Source organism: Mugil cephalus, chromosome 7 (assembly GCF_022458985.1).
Source record: "Mugil cephalus isolate CIBA_MC_2020 chromosome 7, CIBA_Mcephalus_1.1, whole genome shotgun sequence".
In the NCBI taxonomy this organism is placed as follows: domain Eukaryota; kingdom Metazoa; phylum Chordata; class Actinopteri; order Mugiliformes; family Mugilidae; genus Mugil; species Mugil cephalus.
Genome location: NC_061776.1, coordinates 7,378,963 through 7,396,369, shown reverse-complemented (window position 1 = coordinate 7,396,369; position 17,407 = coordinate 7,378,963). Strand labels below are relative to the sequence as shown.

Genomic DNA, 17,407 nt, shown 5'->3' with positions numbered 1-17,407 from the left:
ACGTGCCTTTGACAGTAATAATAAATTAATAATAAATAAAAAAAAAAACTACAGAATTCCTGCGTTTTCCGGCCACAAGGCGGCGTCGCGACTTTTGTCCCTCGGCGGACTCCGTACTAAGTCCGTAGTGAGTGCGCATGGCCGAGAGGGATCATGTTGAAGGTGAGGGGAAGCGGTGCCATGCCGGGAGCGCTCACTTTACTGCCTGTTACCGTCTCTGCCGCCACTGGTGACGGGGAAAAAGAGGCCACGGCCCCGTTAAACCTGGACGACCTGTCCCTGTACACCGCTCCTCCTCCTCTGCACAACGCGTCCCGGCGCGTGGAGCCTGAAGCGGGTCAGCTGGAGGACAGTGTCGCCACCCTCCGGAAGTCGGTGGAGCCGTACGCCGCTTGGTGTCAGGACACATACGACAAAATTAAACCCAAAGTTCAAAGTGTCGTCCAGTTTGGGAACGACGCGTACGCCTACTTGAAGAGTCCCCCGAAGGACTTCTACCCCCGGGCGGGAGTCATCGGCTTCACCGGAGTAGTGGGACTATTTCTGGCTAGAGGCTCCAGGTTTAAGAAGCTCGTCTACCCGGCGGGCCTGATGACCCTCAGCACCTCCATGTACTACCCGGAGAAGGCTGCGGACATCGCGAAGTCAACCGGAGACTCCGTGTACGACACCGCCGTGCAGAGCTACGCGGCCCTGGAGAAGATGCTGAACCCGGGGAGCAAAGCTGAGAAGGGACCCGGCTCGGAAACTAAACCGGAAACTAAACCGTGACGACCTCAGTGTCACCCTGCAACAACTTGAGCAATAATAACAAAGTATTCATCAGCTTTCACCTGGGTACTGTAGATTGATAATTTAACTTAACAGCCTCTCCGTGATCTGTGTGACTTTTCCATGCCCACTCTTTGCACTATGCTTCACACGTAACTCAGGCCGGGCATGGGGGGAGGGGGTGGGAGCGGGTTTGCATCGTCAGTGATTCACTTCTGCTTTCGATTTGAATGTATATTAATGTAGTCTTGCAATAAAATCAAGTTTTACTGCTTAATTCTGTGTCTTGAGTCACATGTAAATTAAGTTTAGTGCACATCAGCCGGATGGAAACGTGCTCAAAATAAAAATTAATTCATGAGAACTTAGTCACAACCTCATTCAGAAAACTATTTGTTTTTTTTTTCCAGGGAAAATTTGTAAATTATTTGAGACACAAGGTGAAAAATATATTAAGTATTCAGTATGCAATGCAGCTGCAAATGTGGAGGGAAATATAAATTCAAAATTAAACATATTAGCTTTAACATATTAAGGACCTGAGGTGCAATGAACACTGTATGACTGTTAAATGTCTTTATTTATCTCAGCCCAAAAAAAAAAAAAAAAAAGTACAAAAATTAAATATGAACCACTTTTAAACAAGAAATCCGCTCACAGCACCACCAGCTTCTCATTTAGAGCAATCTGCGCTTGGGTGAGATTAGACAGGTAGGTCACCATCAACAGGTCCTGCAACAACAACAACAACAACAAAGAGGGTTTAAACTTAAAGACAAAAGAAAGTAACGTAAAATGAGACGAGAGGAGCCTGGAGAGCGTCGACTTCTCGCTAAACCTCTGAGGAGAACTTACGTTGATGTTGGAATTGAGCATGTTCTCAAAGTCCTCGGCTGGGATGGTGGGAACCTTGTTGACCAGGTCCATCAGGAAACGGCCCACGCTGTTATCGGCCGTCACTTTGCCAGACTGAGACAGAACAAACAACATTTGTCTTTTGCAGCATCAAATTTAAAATTAATCTCAAATTTTCTCTTGAAAAAAGTGTTTTTTTTTTTAATCGAGAACCTTATTCCTTCAACTGGAGATTGTGGAATCTATTTTCCTCAATTGCATTATCATTATTATTATTCTTACAAACAACTCTGCATCTGTATTTTTCTCTAACTGATTTGTCATATTTATGCAAATTTCAGTACAAAACCTGTTTGAACTGTTCCCGTTAGTTGAGTTAAAAGCAAACAATCTGAGATTTTATTAAAGGAAACACAGTATAAACTAGGCTTTATACTCACCAGCACATCCTCAATGTATGCGAGCACAGTGGCCAACATGTCCTGAACCCTCGCTGCAGAGCCGGCCACCTGGGACAGGTCAGAGGTCAAACCCTTGGTACGGTTGGGAGACACGCGAGTCCTCTGGAGAAGATCCACTGAAACACAAAGCGTTTGTGTTTTATTGCATTAAGTTTACTTGCTCATTCACATTTAGTTCATTATATATTAGGACTGGGTTTTTATGAGTTTTAACATTTCCTGCATCTTCTTGTTAGAAAAGTCTCAACAAAAATGGCAATAGCACACAATGAGATGAGCTAAAACATGTCAGAAGGTCCAACTCTGTGAGCACCATCAGACCAGAAAGCTGTCTGGGCTTAAGTATGACGACTGTCCTTATCAATAAAGTAGCTGTTCTCTGTCTTTTGTGACAGAGAACAGCTGGACAAAAACTAAGACAAATGTAAGATGTGAAACTAAAGGTAAAATATTGTGAAAATACTACACGTCTCTGGAACTAATGACGGCATCAGTTATAGTTTGAAGTAAAATTGTTTTCAAACTGAAATCTCTCAGTAAATGGATATTAAAACGAATCAAACTGACACCTTGCTAATCGTAATCCATTCAGCAAATCAGTAGTAATAGTCTTAGACTTAGCCCAGCATCTTTTTTTGTAAGATAGATTTAAGACCCATCACAGATTTTCACAATGTTGTGTTCATTTATTCCTTGTCCTCTTACCTCCTATCCTCTCGGTGTCATAGTAGACATACTTGACAGTCAGCGGGGTGAACATCACACCGACAGTCTTTCCTGGCACACCCATCTGTGCACTGTGCAGGAGACAAATCATTTCATAAAAACACTGAGGCTGTAATTGATCACAGAAACAGAGAGATGTAGAGAAAGAGAGAGATCGACCAACCTGACGTAGGCGCGGATGTTCATTTTGCCGCTCTGCAGGGCGCTGTCCACGGTCAGGTGGATGGGGTTGGTGGCCTCGCGGCTGTAGTACTCGTGGATGAGCACCGAGTGCTCTGTGATGTCAAAGCCTGTGGCGTACCTGTGTGAAAAGACGCCAGTGTTCAAGAACAATGTTTTCCACAAATAAATAAGTTAATTAAATGAAATGGCAACTGTGTGTGTGTCAACTCACGCACCATCCAATGATGACCTCCGTGGGGGAAACCCTCTTGTGAAGCTCATACATGTTCTTGGCGAACTCCATGTCCACAGCCACCTGAAGTAAAAAAAAAAAGGAGAAATTTGACAAATGGTTCCGTCTTCACTGTATAAGATAAGTTAGGATAAGATATTGCTTTGTTTATCCCACTGTGGGAACATTTGCAATGTTGCAGCAACATATAGTTTGAAGGACAGTGCACACTAAATATTCCACAGAAAAACTAATCTTGATTTTTAAAACATTACAGGTTTCTGTCCTGTAGGATGCCTGCAACTTTTGAAGAGCAACACTTAAATCTCCAGGAATAAATGAGCTGTGTAGTCCAAATAAAGACTTCAAACTTCAGTATGAGAGAGTTGCAATAATCTTGCTTTATTTGTCACTATTTATTGCTGTTTTTTATGCCGATAAAGTGTCACGGTTTTCTAGTGACAATGATAAAATATTTTTAATTTTGAACATACAAGTTAAGGTCCAGTCTTTACATAATGTTAGCATCACACTGTGAATGACCAAGATTGTAGTTTTTAAGCACATACCTCATCTTCTGACTCGTTGTGAGGGACAGAGAAACAGTTGGTGACCTCGATGGAGTGCTTGTCAATAGTACCTGAAGAAACAAACGTCACAGATGAGTCACGTTATTTAGAGCGAGCTAGCTAGCTAGCATAACGAACCCACAACGGAACAATAAAAATACGTTAAATAATTTTGTCGGACACAGAGAGAGGGGTCAGGACTTAATGTTACATGACAATATAATACATAATTACCTAATGTCATGAACCGACAGGCAACTCTTTGGCCGGCTGTTTGGTTAGCGAAGAATGGCTAACGGCTAGTTAGTAGTAGCCAATGCTAGCTGTAACTACTGGTGTTCGGTTAGCTAACGGTAGATAATGCTAGCGGTAGCTAATAGTGTTCGGTTAGCTAACGGTCGATTATGCTAGCAGTTTACCCGGTTAATGCTAGTCAGATGTTGTTAGCTACTGGGTTCACCGAAGCAAGCATGCGTTAGCATCGAAGCTATTAGCCGCCGATGCATCACTTATTTCATAACATCAATCCAACAGACGGAGCTACTAATATGTCAGGTTTTTTTCTACCTACCCAGGAGGGTCCCAATCACACGACTTGCTCCCTCATTTCTTCGCTCGTAGGAGTCGCAGATAGAGGCGAGAACGACGGGGTGAATTTTCACCACTGGCCCGTACACCGACATGTTGGAAAAGGAGGGTTGATCACCGGCTTCAGCGAACACATATACCGCCGCCTAGAGACCGGCGGCCGAACAGCGGATTTAAAAAATAACACAAATAATGCTAATTATATAATAAAGTCTCTGATATAATTGACTAAGACGGTGTACACGTGACTTTAAGATTGTTTGAGTTAATTATATATTTTTAAATAATTTTAACGTGTTTAAGGAGCCTAATAATAAAATTTCCTTGTGCAAAAGTAAAAAAAAAATACACATTTTGAATCAACATGATATTATTATTATTATTTTTTTTAATAAAAACAAAAAACGCTGGTTTATAGTTGCAGCCTATTACTGCGTGAGGTGTTTGAGTGGCTTTATTATAAGGCCTTCCTCGTGTCTGAGTTGTGCAGATTGCTGAGGAGCCTTGCAGCCAACAGAGAGGAGGGACGCGACCGTCCCCTCTGTTGTGGAAATGAGGAGCGTCTGAGGCAGGCAGGATTGATAGGGGCTGGGCTGATGACAGCATCCTCCGCCGCTCTACACCTGACTCCATTAAGATGCACAGATGATGGAGCTCTCCGCGCTGCCGGGTTATCCTGCTGCCACCATTTCGCACGACCACTGCCCCGAAACCCATGTTCTCCAGCAGCCCCGATGGCTGCGTCTGAATTGTTTGCTAATTCTGCAGCGAGTGGGCTGATCGCCGCGGATTTACTGTGAGTGGTCGGATCACGGTGGTCTTTTTTCTTTTTTCTCTTTTTTTTTTTTTTTTTCCTGGAAAAGCGAACAGGAGTGGATTGGCGCTGCGTCGTGGGTAAACACCAGAAATGGGTGTCATCGAGTCAATTCTACCGAGCCCGGCTCCTCGTCCTTGGACCGGATTTTCCTCATGATAAAACATCTGTCCGACCCGGGTCTTACGCGTCTACAAGTTGCTTCACTGAGCAGGTAGGATTCGGTTCATTCTGCCATTAAGCTGGGTCGTTTGCTTTCTATTGGCTGACTCACAGTCACCCTGTAACAGAGGCTATTTCTGATCCATCCATCAGGCGTAGTGCGTCATCTTGATTGTCACCATCAGTCTCCTCTTGCGTCCATTCGCCCAATTGTCCAAATGGACGCACATCGCCATCCAAGGCTATACAACTAGAGGACACCATTTTACTGGGCAAATATTCCCAAGGACGCGTCTCACTGTGCATATACATATTTAACTCTTCTCTCATTATGTAAGACATCTCGCTGAGCCCATGTATGCAGGCTATGAATCCACCACATTTAAAATAGCAGGTAGCACACTTACACAACACAAAGCACATATGCATGGGCCACACACATACACACACACAAACACACACATACCCCAAGGTGTTTTATGAAACATGCACAACATCTAAAGTGGCTGTAATGTGCATATGTCAGACTGGACGTCTTTGAAAGAATCTAAGCATTAGATTTATTCTCCTTTTGTGTCTCAATCCAGCTGTGTAGGACTAAATGTTTTTATTTTCTTCTTTGTTTTGTGTCAATCATGAAGACAAGAAGTGAGCCGCATGCCGCAAAGGCAAAAAAAAAACGTGCACGCACGTCTTAGACGGAGCTCCTATCTCTGTTAAAACGATCATTCATCAGTGAATTACCGTGACAGTAAAGCAGCTAATCCATTCACTGGACTCATTTTATCATTGTGTTCTTCTTCTTTATTCCAGGCTTCAGTCAAGCAAACAAATGGTCCAATCAATAGCCTCTGGACAGAGTCTGCCATAGGGAGGGTATCAATAACGCACAAATTACGCCCCACACACAAACACACATACACAAATACACACATATATATATAATCTTTAAAATAAATCCATGGCGCTGGAGAACTCTGTCTTCCCCTCCCGTCCCGACTCCCTCTCCCTCCCCGTGGAGGAGAGGGGGGAAGGGGAAGGAGCGGAGGAGGCCACCAAGGCCGCGGCCTCCGCGGGAGCCTTCGACCTGTCGGAGGAGCTGGGCCACGTCGTCACCACCGAGACGACGCCTTCCCCGCCGCCGTCCGCCAAAGTCAGCAGGTCGTTCCAGGACAAGCTGGCCGAGCGGGAGGCCACCGCCAACCAGCACAGGAAGAAGACCCCGGGGACGGAGAAGGAGAGGGGACGATTCGGGTGGGGTGAGTTGACCCTTTACTGTGTTGCCAGCTGTTTCCTGGACGTTTAATTCGACCTGACCGACTGTTGTATTTGTATTTTTCATATATGTTTAACTTCACCAAAGACTGGGAACTATTGACTCAACGGTCGCTCTACATCCACCTACTCCTTCTCACCTTGAGCAGTAGAGGAGACGCTCTCATTTGGACTGTGCTGCTGCGCAAATATTGTTTTTCAGAAAGTTCCTCTTCTCTGTCTGAAGCCTAAAGCCTAAAAACACAGTTAATTAAACAGCTGTGGAGAGATGTGTCTGTGAGGTGTCTGCATTTTCTTCTCCAAAAAAGCTGAAAATGAGGACAACTGGATTTCTTGAAGATGTTTCATCCGAGTAACTCACTGGACGATAATGTCAGCTAGCAATCAGATACAAAGCTAGTTGGAGGAAACTGTTTTGGTCCTGAGACTCCAGAATGAAGGTGTGAAACTTTCTGGGCAGAGATGTTGTGTATTGATGGTAGATTATATCTCAGTCCGTTGTTCAGAGAAGGATTCGTCCACCTACACCTTAAGGACAAAGGAGATGCTCCTTTGAAGACAACAATGTCCACATTTCAGTCAGAGAACAAAGATGATTGAAGGAGGAATTAAGGAAGGATGTCAAACTGGAAACCTTTCTCTGATTGGTGGAGGTGGACATCAGTTCCCAAGAAGTTAATGAGGTTGTTAGAGAACCATTCATTGGAGAAAAAACTAAATATCTGGTCAGTAACAGACCATAGTCAGGTCAGTTTGCTCCTTTTCGAACTGAAGAAGCTACTTGCAAGAAACGTCTTCAAGAAACTCCACAAGTCCAATTGTTTAAGAAAATGAGCGACACCATTTGGTTTTGGTGTCGCTCACTCAGAGAAAAATCAAAGCACTTCAAAGAGGCATCAGTTTGTGAAAAGAAATATTCACACATAGCAGAGAAAAGGTAACTTGAGTCCGATCTTTTAGCCTTTCTTCCCTCGGAGCGCTTGATGACGTTGTCCCGTTGCTCCTCGTCTGCTTTCATTTCCTCACCTGTCTGTTTCTATTTCAGTTTTCCTCTCCTCACCAGCCTGACTTTCCTCTGAGACAAACTGCAGCTCTCTGACTAGACTTGTCCCTTGACGCCTCCTCGTATTTATCCTCAAATGCCTCCCAGTCTGCGTTCGTCTCCCGGCCTCTGACTGTTGCAGCTTCAAACGGGAAAAAACCTTTCAGTAATTTAGAAAGCATGTGTTTTCTAAGGCTTCTGAAGAGGTTTCCTGAAAAATGGAGGTTATGAGACCACCGATTCATGTCGGGGGAAGTCACAAAAAAAAAAAAACCGAGGCTTTCCTACCAGAGAACCCGTGTTTTCAGCCTTTTCTAACGGTCTTTTCCCTCTTCTCTCTTCACCAGCCCGGACTCGGCGTAAGAGGCAGCGCTACGTCGAGAAGAACGGCCGCTGCAACGTGCAGCACGGGAACATGCGGGAGACCTATCGCTACCTGACGGACATCTTCACCACGCTGGTGGACCTCAACTGGCGCTGCTCGCTCTTCGTCTTCGTCATGGCCTACGCCGTCACATGGCTCTTCTTCGGGGCCATCTGGTACCTCATAGCCTACTGTAGGTAAGACCTTGAGACAGTTCAGACGTTTGGACGTTCATTCTTGTGGACGTTAGCATAGCAATGACGCTCCTTGATGACAGATACACAAACACACAAAAAAATTTTAGGAACAACTCAAAAAAGCGTGAAGGTGTTGACGTGGACTCAAAGGTCCATGTCCATTTTCTTTGATGAGTCACAACTGTTCTGGAGACACAAGGGGAGACCTACACCATATTAGGAAGGTGGTCATAATGTTATGCCTGATCTGTGTACAAGATAGATAGATAGATAGGAAGACGCTTTATTAATCCCAAATTAATTGATACGTTTTTCGAGAGGGGCGCTAACCCATCTAACAGCGATAGCATCACACTTAGCGGACAGCTAGCAAATCGATCTCCTCATCAAACTCTCATATTTCCCAGATGTCAGATTATTACTCTAATGAGATCATCAGGCTTTTTTAGACATTCTTGCAACCGAGGCTTTTCAGCCAAAAAGAAAAAAGAAAAAAAAAAAAGCAGATGACAAAGCAGTATTGTGATTATTACGCCGTATTTCATCATGATGTGCCACCCCTTCACCAGACGCGTCGACTAGATGGATCCCCTCTTTAATTAGCTAACGTATTCCCCTCGTAAAGCGGCGACCTTTTTATATCCATTACAGGCCATTTTAATGCGCGCCAGAGAGCTGTCGGTGTTATGCCGCAATTCCTCGGTCACCAACACAGGTCAATAAAAGTAATAGATTATATAAATTACTTAACACCACTTTCATTAATTAGCTCTCCCTCTCTGGCTGGAGCTGTGTTAAATTAGGAGCTGTGTGTTTGAAAGGAACTTCTTTCCAGGACTGAAGAAACTCCAGCAGATGTTGTGCGTGGTTGAAAAATGATGAAAGGTGGTCTCATTTTTTAGCGGGATGGAGAAAAAGTGACAGTACAAACGTTGCGTTAATCCCCCCGGTTAAATCTGGTGAGCAGGATTACTTCTATTCATTACCGGCTGAAAGGAGGTGGCACATTTAAAAGGAGAGAGATGAGCCGTCATCTATATATTTCCGCACCTCCGGTCTAAAAATATAAATCTTCTCACTCTCTTGTCTATTTTTCCCTCCCGACACCCACTTTGTCACCTGCTACACCCCCACCCCCCTCTCCTCTTCTGCCTCTCGCACGTTCTCCCCCTTTTTCCTCCCTCCCTCCATCCCAAGGGGTGATCTGGACCATCTGGAGGACGAGACGTGGACGCCGTGCGTCAACAATGTCAACGGCTTCATCTCGGCTTTCCTCTTCTCGATCGAGACGGAGACCACCATTGGCTACGGCCACCGCGTCATCACCGACCAGTGTCCAGTGGGAACGATGCTGCTGCTGCTACAAGCGATACTGGGATCAATGGTCAACGCCTTCATGGTGAGAAATTATGTTTAAAAAATCACCGGGGAGGACAGTTATGATAATAGGAAGGAGCAATATAGTGATTAATGAGAGAACTACACATAAATGCCAGATAATTCAAATATTATTATGAATTATATGTTACTGCAAACACTTGTTTACACAAATCAGCCACAACATTATGACCACAGACCGGAAAAGTAAGTAACATTTAAACCATCTTGTGACAATTCAGTGTTCTGCTGGGGAACTTCTGGACCTGAGATTCATTCGTGTGGATGTTTCTTAGACATGTAGCATGAAGACAGTCTGGGGGCCAAAGGCATGAGGCCCCTTGGATATAATATCTTGAGTTTTTACACTTTGGTCTTGATTACACGTTTGCTTACAAAACTGTAGCCCTAGTGCATTTTTCTTTTAAAAGCAAATGCAACCACTATGTCTTCTATGTCTAAGGACCTTCAGACATCACATTCTGAGACTTATTCTTATTCTTAGTCACTCTTATTTCTTAAGTCACTGTCAACTTAGAATAAATTCCTCCTCCCTTCTCCTGTTGAGGGAGCTGTAGAGGACTGTTGTGGTTGATGAGCAAAAAAAAAATTTCAACAAAGTACCTTGAGGGAAAAAAAAGAGCTCAATTATAGTTGATATTTGCTTATTTCATATTTTCATGTAACTACAGAACTGTGTGTCCTTCACAAACACTCAACATTTAAGATCTATATGAAGTAATTAATGAACAACTCATACTTCATACATTTTGTTTAATGTCGCATTTATACTAGAGAATTCGTGGACATATATAATATCTTCCTCTTCTAAATAAAAATAGACAAAATAGTCACCTGGCCTCCAAAAAAAATTCACTAGATCCCAAACTGATGAAGGATCTGTGGGATGATCCACCATAGAGGCCCCTCCTCTCAACCAATAGGATAATAATATAATATTATTATAATATTAGTTTTGTTTGCAGATCTGACACAAGGAAGTATAGTCAAAGGAAAAAAGAAACACATGAAAATAGGCTTTCAGGTTCTGTTAAAATCGTTCTAATTACATTTGGTAAATAAGGGAGTACGTACAAATACTGTTTGACCTGAGTGTGTTTGATTAAACAGAGATTTAACTGAATTAAATGTTTTTTCTTGCGCCTTGAGAAAAGGGTGAACTTAGAAATGCGGTGCCGACGGAATGACACCAGTTCCGTGCAGATGGTTTTTTCCTCCTGAAAGATTTACTTTGAAAGTGCTGATGAAGTTTTTTTTTTTTTTTGCACAGAGTAAGCACTCTTTTGATGAGGATGAGCTCATACGCACACACACACACACACAGTGAAGGGTGAATCATGTTTATGCATGTTCGGGAGCTGGAAACATGCCACGTTAACAACCGACGGTCATGATGTTTTAGTATGCATTAAAAATAGAGGTTAACTCAAGTGTCACTGCCGGTTTAAATATTGAAGAGAGCTTCCTGTGTTCCAGCCATGAAGGCCGTTAGGTGGACGTGTTAATTACGAACGCAGACTAGCGCGAGCCGCCTTAAAATGAACCTCCTGCCGCTCTCGACTTCCCCCTGTCCGTCCAGGTCGGCTGCATGTTCGTGAAGATCTCGCAGCCCAACAAACGAGCCGAGACGCTGGTGTTCTCCAAGCACGCCGTCATCTCCCTGAGGGACGACAAGCTCTGCCTCATGTTCAGGGTGGGCGACCTCCGCAGTTCCCACATCGTCGGGGCCAACATGAGGGCCAAGCTCATCAAGTCCAAGCAGACTCAGGAGGGTGAGGCCCCCGTCACTCTTTACTCGGTGCTTGAACCTTTTCTCACGGTGGAAAAAACCCCTGATCCGGACCGTCGGTCTCTGTCTCCTCCAGGTGAGTTCATCCCCCTGGACCAGACAGACATCAGCGTGGGCTTCGAGACGGGAGACGACCGCCTCTTCCTGGTCTCGCCGCTGGTGATCTCCCACGAGATCGACGTCCACTCGCCCTTCTGGGACATGTCGCAGTCCCAGCTGGAGAAGGAGGACTTTGAGATCGTGGTCATCTTGGAGGGGATGGTGGAGGCAACCGGTGAGAAACGGGTTAAAAGGAACAAACTTCCCCTTGATTTATATTCTTTAAAGGTGGCAGCCTTAAAGTCTGATGTTTTTGTGTACTGTGCAGGAAAATGAATACGCTACCGCTGGAAAATAAATGTTTATTGACCCGCAGATGCTTTTAATTTAAAATGTATGAGGCTAAGCAAACAATACCATTAGCAGCATTTTCCCCTGATTTACTGCAGCAGCTTTTGTGGTGTAAAGTAATAAAGATGCTATAAAGCATAAAAACTTAACGGCGTTACATTGTATGATGAATAATACCCGGCAATTTAATTTGACTGTAAAGTCCCACTGTCCACGGCGCTGTAAATGCATGTTTGGCTGCGTCAACTAGAATCGAGCATTAGCAAAATTAATCTCGCGGAGGCATGCGGCGGCGCGGCGTGACACTAATGCCGCCGCTGTTTTAACAGAAAGCGGCGCTTCTAAAAACCGTCCATTAGAGAATGAGACTCCTCTTCCACGACGATGAGTTCAGAGCGGTTTTTGTCTTGGAAGCTGTTTCAGGAAGCGTGCGTCGTGATCATGTGGGGATGTACATACGCTGCGCCGCGAATGTTTTTCTAAGCGAGGAGCTAAAACACAGAGAGTCATCTAACCCGGAGCAAGGAACACAGCCCCTCTGTGCTCACACCCTCTTGATTAATCATCGCCTAAAAGCATTAAATGTGAATTTGTTGTGTTACACTTGCTGATTAATTCTGCTCTGAAGGTCTAATGAGTTGTTTTGAACACATTTAAAGCGTCTGTGTTTACAATAGGGTTAAAGAGACGTTTACCGTCTGAGTTTTACCGTCTGAAAACTAAAATAACAAACAGTTTAAACCAGGGATTCAACATTTCTCAGGCCAAGGACCCCAAACCGAAGGAGAGATTACTGTATGTTCTATATTAAACTGGACCTAGTGCTGTTTATAAGTATAAATTATTATTATCACTTTGAATTCAATATTAAGCTTCATTTTTTTTATTTCAAACATGTGCAACAGTAGGGTGGCTGTGCAACTGCCTGACAAAAAAATACATACAAACAAAAAAATATATAAAAAAAATGTCTAATCAACCATAGATTTGCCCCTGCAGTACCTCCTTGGACCCCTAGGGGTCACGGACCGCCTGTTGAAGACCTACGGTTTAAACAGAATGAATTATCCAGCATCTAACCCTGGCACAGTTCGGACCAGGCTGTTTTCCTTAAGCCCCTTCTCATATCTTGCTTATGTCAAATTCATGCCACGAGGACAGAGTTCTCATCTGTATGTATCAGAGCTATTCATGAGGTAGAGGTGGCCTCTCCGCCTACTGCAAATATTGATTCCCTTAGTCAGAGCGCCGGGCTACAGAGAAGAAGCTGACAGTCACAACTCCACTGTGAGGAAAATTCATACTGCGACAGCACACCGATTAAACTGAATTCATTATTTCTGAATCAGAGTTTTAGGGGCAGTGCTTCTACTTTGCCACAAACGTTTTGTTTTGTTTGTTTGTTTATTTCAGTTTCTTTGCCAGGAACAATGTGAATGAGTTTTGGTTTGTTTGTGCAGGGATGACGTGCCAGGCGAGGAGCTCCTACCTCACGGAGGAGGTGATGTGGGGCCACAGGTTCAGCCCGATGATGTCCCTGGCTGAGGGCTTCTTCGACATCGACTACGGGGCCTTTCACCACACGTTCGAGGTAACGCCTCCCAAGGCTGGTGTATGATTTTAATCTTTATGGTTTATATTTCATGTCAAGATAATTTAAATAACTGTAAACATCGACACACAAAGTTCAGATTCAGCATTAGGACAATGGAACTGGAACAAATCCTTCTCCGTCAGCCCTATTCCTGTCTCCACCTACATGTGTAACCAGCAGCTGAATTCTCAAGCATCTCTTGAGGTTTGTTGAAAGGCATGCTGGGAAATGTAGGAACTGCTCGTGAAAAGGAGCCAAACAGGAAAGGAACATATGAAAAACCAAACCAAATCTGCTATGGTAAAAAAGTTGTTAAACTTGGCTCGTCCTGAGTTTACTGACTATTCTACGTGAGTTTATACGACACCTGATGGATGAAGCCATAGTTAATAGCAGGATTAACTCTGCACATAAACAGGGCAGTACTTTAAGCTAAACTCTAACATTGTAATGCTAACCATCTTGACATGCTGATGTTTAGCAGGTACGACAACGTTAACGTGATCACCCTTTTAGTTCAGCATGTTAGCATAGAGCTAGTGGTAGGAGACGGCCGAGACCAATGGGAGTGGAATTAGTTTTGCAGATATTTGAGGCAAAAAGATGAAGTAATGGATAAATGGATATGCTGACCTGTTAATGAAATTATGCTTCATACAGGAAACTGATTGGATCAATAATCTGAGCTAGCAAGCAGTCAGCGTAGCCATCAATGCAGTTAGAATGTTTTGTACACATATTTTTTGCATTAAACGCGTACACTGTTGTTTTTTTGAGCATCCTGTTTGTATAGCGTCAAATAACTAAAACTAAAATTGAACATACATTAATATATTAACTATCTAAAATGATTTAAAACATCTTTGAAAAAAATATATTTGAAAAAAACATATTTGACGTGTCTTTTAGTGTTTTTGTTTGGCCCATCCGCTAACATGGAGGAGGTGGAGCTTATGACCTATACTGGAGTCAGACACCAGGGGGAGCTCTACTTGCTTTGGTTCTTGGTTTGTTTGTTTTTTTAGTCTTTTCTACAGTCTATGCTCCAGAGCAACTCTCCTCATTTAAAAAGTCGATGTTTGGGCTGGATTCCAGGCTAGAAGCTGCCAGTAGTTTCTCACAGGATCCTCAGTGGTTTTAGCTACAAGCTATAATTAAAATACATTGTCCTGAGATGTGATCCTGTAGCCTGTACCAAGAGCTATCGCAGTATTTCCTGAGCGAAATTATTAGGATTCGTTAATGGTTGTTATGAAGACCAGAAAAACATGGCCACCTTCCTTTTCCAAGAAGTCTCTTCACATATTAGTCCTCACACTTTTCCCGCCCTTTCCCCACAAGGTGGTCACGCCCTCCTGCTCAGCGCGAGAGCTCTCATTGGCCGCAGCCAGACTGGACGCTCACCTGTACTGGTCCATCTCCAGCAGACTGGACGAGGAGCCCACCCTGACCAACCCGGCGGCCAAGCAGCCGGACAGCGGCTCGGCCAACAGCAAAGGGGGCGAGCCCACCTTCGTGGTCGGGGAGATGACTGACATCCAGGAGCAATCAGGACTGGGCGAGCTGAACGGCAGCGTCGCCACGGACCAATCCGAATCAGAGGCCTAGGACGGAGAATGTTTACAGAGACCTTCAGTATATCGCCCTCCACATCATCAGTTACTGTCTGCAGGACCTTTTCCATTTAAAGCAAACGATTAGTTTCATTAGTTCTGCAGTATATGCCATATCTTCTTCTGTTACCACACGAAAAGAGTATATTTCTTGGCATTTTGTCTTTTATTTGTACGTCCGTCTTCGTTTAAGTGTTCCGTGCTCTCTCTTTCTCTTTGATTCGTTGTGTTAGCTCCAATCACCTTTGCCTATATCTACATTTAAATGACAATACTATGCTGTAGGTGGGGTTAACCGAGGCCATTTGTCCTGTGGGCCACAAAGACAACGAGTATATGGGTGGTTGACGTTTAGATGCTTTATTTTCACCTACAGATTAATGCTACTAGATTATAACGAGAAAACGTTAGAAACCTGAAACTCCTTTAGATGAAAATATTGTTATGAGATGTGCTGCACGTCCGTCAGGGTGGGAGAGTAACCTAATATTAGTTTCAAATAAAACATCATTTGGTGCTAGATAAATGTCTGGAAAAGCCACTCGGCCGTTTTCCTGCCCTGAACACGCTGTTATCTTCAGGAGGCACAAAGAATTCTATTTACCGGTGACCCTGATATAAATGTGCTAACCCGCCTAGCTGCACTCAACACTTTGTGTCTGAAAAATAAAAAACCTTTAACGTAGAAACACCGAGACGTGTTTGTGGCTTCGTTTCACATATGGCGTGTGTAGCACAAGGGTTTATGTTATCTATCGTTTGTTCCTCTAGTAGAAACTAAAAGCACAACAACAGTGACCTGCTCAGTTCAGCCCAGACTCCTGCTTTTGCTGCTGTGTACATACGGTATGTGGCCATTTTTACTTGATGTTTTTAATATTTAATATAACACATCTATTAGAGTTAATAAACTACACTATATTCCTTGAGCACGTGTCGGGTTGTGTGTTTGTCTGAGGAGGAGGTACGTGTATGTATGAACACGGCTTTAACTTTCATTTGCATCTATCATGAATGATATTGTAGCACTTGTGTAATGTATGAAACAACAAATTACAGTAAGCTCCATTTAGTGAAATTCATCTAAAAGTTTATTTCCATATTAAAAGTTAATATTAAAACTTACAGTTGTCTTAGAATACATGAACTGTAATACATAACACACAATAATAAAATGTATTAAATGAGGCTGTTAAGATACTAAAGTAAAATATGTTATAATACATATTTTATTTTGATAGTTTGATCCAGCTGTACTTCCATAGCAATTAAAGAAACATAAAATTTAGTCCTAATTAACTTAATAAGGTTTCTTTTTGTTATGTCGCACATTACAGATATATAATAAGTAAATGAGTGTTTAGATAATTATAACAAAAATATCTTCCATTAAAAGCAAAAATCTTGCAATAAAAAAGTTAATGAAGTCAAACTAAAGAGGCAAGAAAGTGTACATTTTATTACTGGAAATTATATATTTACATTAAAAAATACAGCTTTTATGCACTGGCTTGCCAAAACTTTAGGTACACAAATGCCTTTCAGTGCATCAGTCCTGCCATTCATGATATATTCATGTTATTATTATTATTTTAAAGTTAATCTTGTATTTGTCCTCCAAATATAAAGTAATAAATTACATCAGTTTTACTTTAGTGCAGCATTTTCTCCTTACTTTTCCATCACTCTTCTTTAAGAAAACATTTTTTTTTTCTTTCTAATATTTATTATAACCAAATGACAGTTCAGGCCTCCTGTAAAACCTCACAGTGCGATGCTTCCCATTAGGGATTCATGGCTGGCTGTCAGCACCAGGAGAAGTCAGCACATTGGGTTACTAGGCAGAATCTTTACTTTAAAAAAAAACACAGAAGAAGAAGAAATGTTTTGCTCTGTTCTGGCAGCTAGATGGCGGTAGAGATCCCATACATCCTCCCTGCCTCCTCCTCCTCCAGCCCAGTCACACGGAGGCCCTATTGGCGTGTAATGAGATGGGGTCCCCGTCTCAGCTGTCTCCAAGGCAACCGGGGCTGGGGACAGGGAGAGGGCAGAGTGTGTGCGTTGATGTGTGTTTGAACTGGACCTCCGCGACTGATGGGGGGGGAGTTTATGAGGGCTGTCAGAGCCGACGTGACGTTTTTTTCGGTTTGATATTTGTTCGAGAGCGGACGGCGGTGACCTTCAGGTGGAAAAACAACAGCCGCCCTTGACATTGACAACTAAGTCGTGAAGGATATCGACTGGTTTCTGCATTTATCTGACCAGTCACAAAAACAACTTTAAGCAAAAACACAAGTTTTAGCCTGTCAATGACGGGAAAAAAAGATAAAATAATGAGTTTTAGGTCACGTTCTGTGAAACTGGATGTGTGATTTTCTGTTTGCCCCTAGAATTTGAACCCCGTG

General features: G+C 43.1%; 3 protein-coding genes across 4 annotated transcripts; 2 read left to right on the top strand and 1 right to left on the bottom strand.

The window, feature by feature from the left end:
- Nucleotides 1–98: 98 nt before the first annotated feature.
- LOC125010527 (MICOS complex subunit MIC26-like) lies at nucleotides 99–1,147 on the top strand. Its single transcript, XM_047589209.1, has one exon. The coding sequence runs from the start codon at nucleotides 154–156 to the stop codon at nucleotides 769–771; it is 618 nt and encodes a 205-aa protein (XP_047445165.1). The 5' UTR covers nucleotides 99–153; the 3' UTR covers nucleotides 772–1,147.
- Nucleotides 1,148–1,332: 185 nt separating this feature from the next.
- Nucleotides 1,333–4,510, bottom strand: eif3f (eukaryotic translation initiation factor 3, subunit F). The gene is made up of 8 exons (XM_047589208.1): nucleotides 4,348–4,510; nucleotides 3,777–3,847; nucleotides 3,212–3,291; nucleotides 2,977–3,114; nucleotides 2,793–2,884; nucleotides 2,067–2,203; nucleotides 1,627–1,740; nucleotides 1,333–1,503 (listed from the first exon to the last, which is right to left on the bottom strand). Exons 1-8 carry the CDS (start codon nucleotides 4,457–4,459, stop codon nucleotides 1,426–1,428), a joined length of 822 nt encoding a protein of 273 aa, XP_047445164.1. The 5' UTR covers nucleotides 4,460–4,510; the 3' UTR covers nucleotides 1,333–1,425.
- A 240-nt stretch (nucleotides 4,511–4,750) lies between these two features.
- kcnj9 (potassium inwardly rectifying channel subfamily J member 9) lies at nucleotides 4,751–15,931 on the top strand. Of its 2 annotated transcripts, XM_047589207.1 has the most exons (9): nucleotides 4,751–5,392; nucleotides 5,494–5,673; nucleotides 6,154–6,599; nucleotides 8,005–8,218; nucleotides 9,416–9,617; nucleotides 11,196–11,388; nucleotides 11,482–11,679; nucleotides 13,256–13,386; nucleotides 14,731–15,931. In XM_047589207.1, exons 3-9 carry the CDS (start codon nucleotides 6,302–6,304, stop codon nucleotides 14,995–14,997), a joined length of 1,503 nt encoding a protein of 500 aa, XP_047445163.1. In that variant the 5' UTR covers nucleotides 4,751–5,392; nucleotides 5,494–5,673; nucleotides 6,154–6,301; the 3' UTR covers nucleotides 14,998–15,931. The 2 variants fall into 2 exon arrangements, with proteins under 2 accessions (XP_047445163.1, XP_047445162.1); XM_047589206.1 differs by lacking the exon at nucleotides 5,494–5,673.
- The last annotated feature ends 1,476 nt before the right edge of the window (nucleotides 15,932–17,407 follow it).

Coding starts and splice junctions, on each gene's coding strand:
- eif3f (XM_047589208.1), bottom strand. CDS start 4,459: ATGTCGGTGTACGGGCCAGTGGTGAAAATTCACCCCGTCGTTCTCGCC. Junction 3,848..4,347: donor TGTGATTGGGACCCTCCTGG/GTAGGTAGAAAA, acceptor TTGTTTCTTCAG/GTACTATTGACAAGCACTCC. Junction 2,204..2,792: donor TGACACCGAGAGGATAGGAG/GTAAGAGGACAA, acceptor TTTGTGTTTCAG/TGGATCTTCTCCAGAGGACT.
- kcnj9 (XM_047589206.1), top strand. CDS start 6,302: ATGGCGCTGGAGAACTCTGTCTTCCCCTCCCGTCCCGACTCCCTCTCC. Junction 8,219..9,415: donor TACCTCATAGCCTACTGTAG/GTAAGACCTTGA, acceptor CTCCATCCCAAG/GGGTGATCTGGACCATCTGG. Junction 11,389..11,481: donor GTCCAAGCAGACTCAGGAGG/GTGAGGCCCCCG, acceptor TGTCTCCTCCAG/GTGAGTTCATCCCCCTGGAC.
- LOC125010527 (XM_047589209.1), top strand. CDS start 154: ATGTTGAAGGTGAGGGGAAGCGGTGCCATGCCGGGAGCGCTCACTTTA.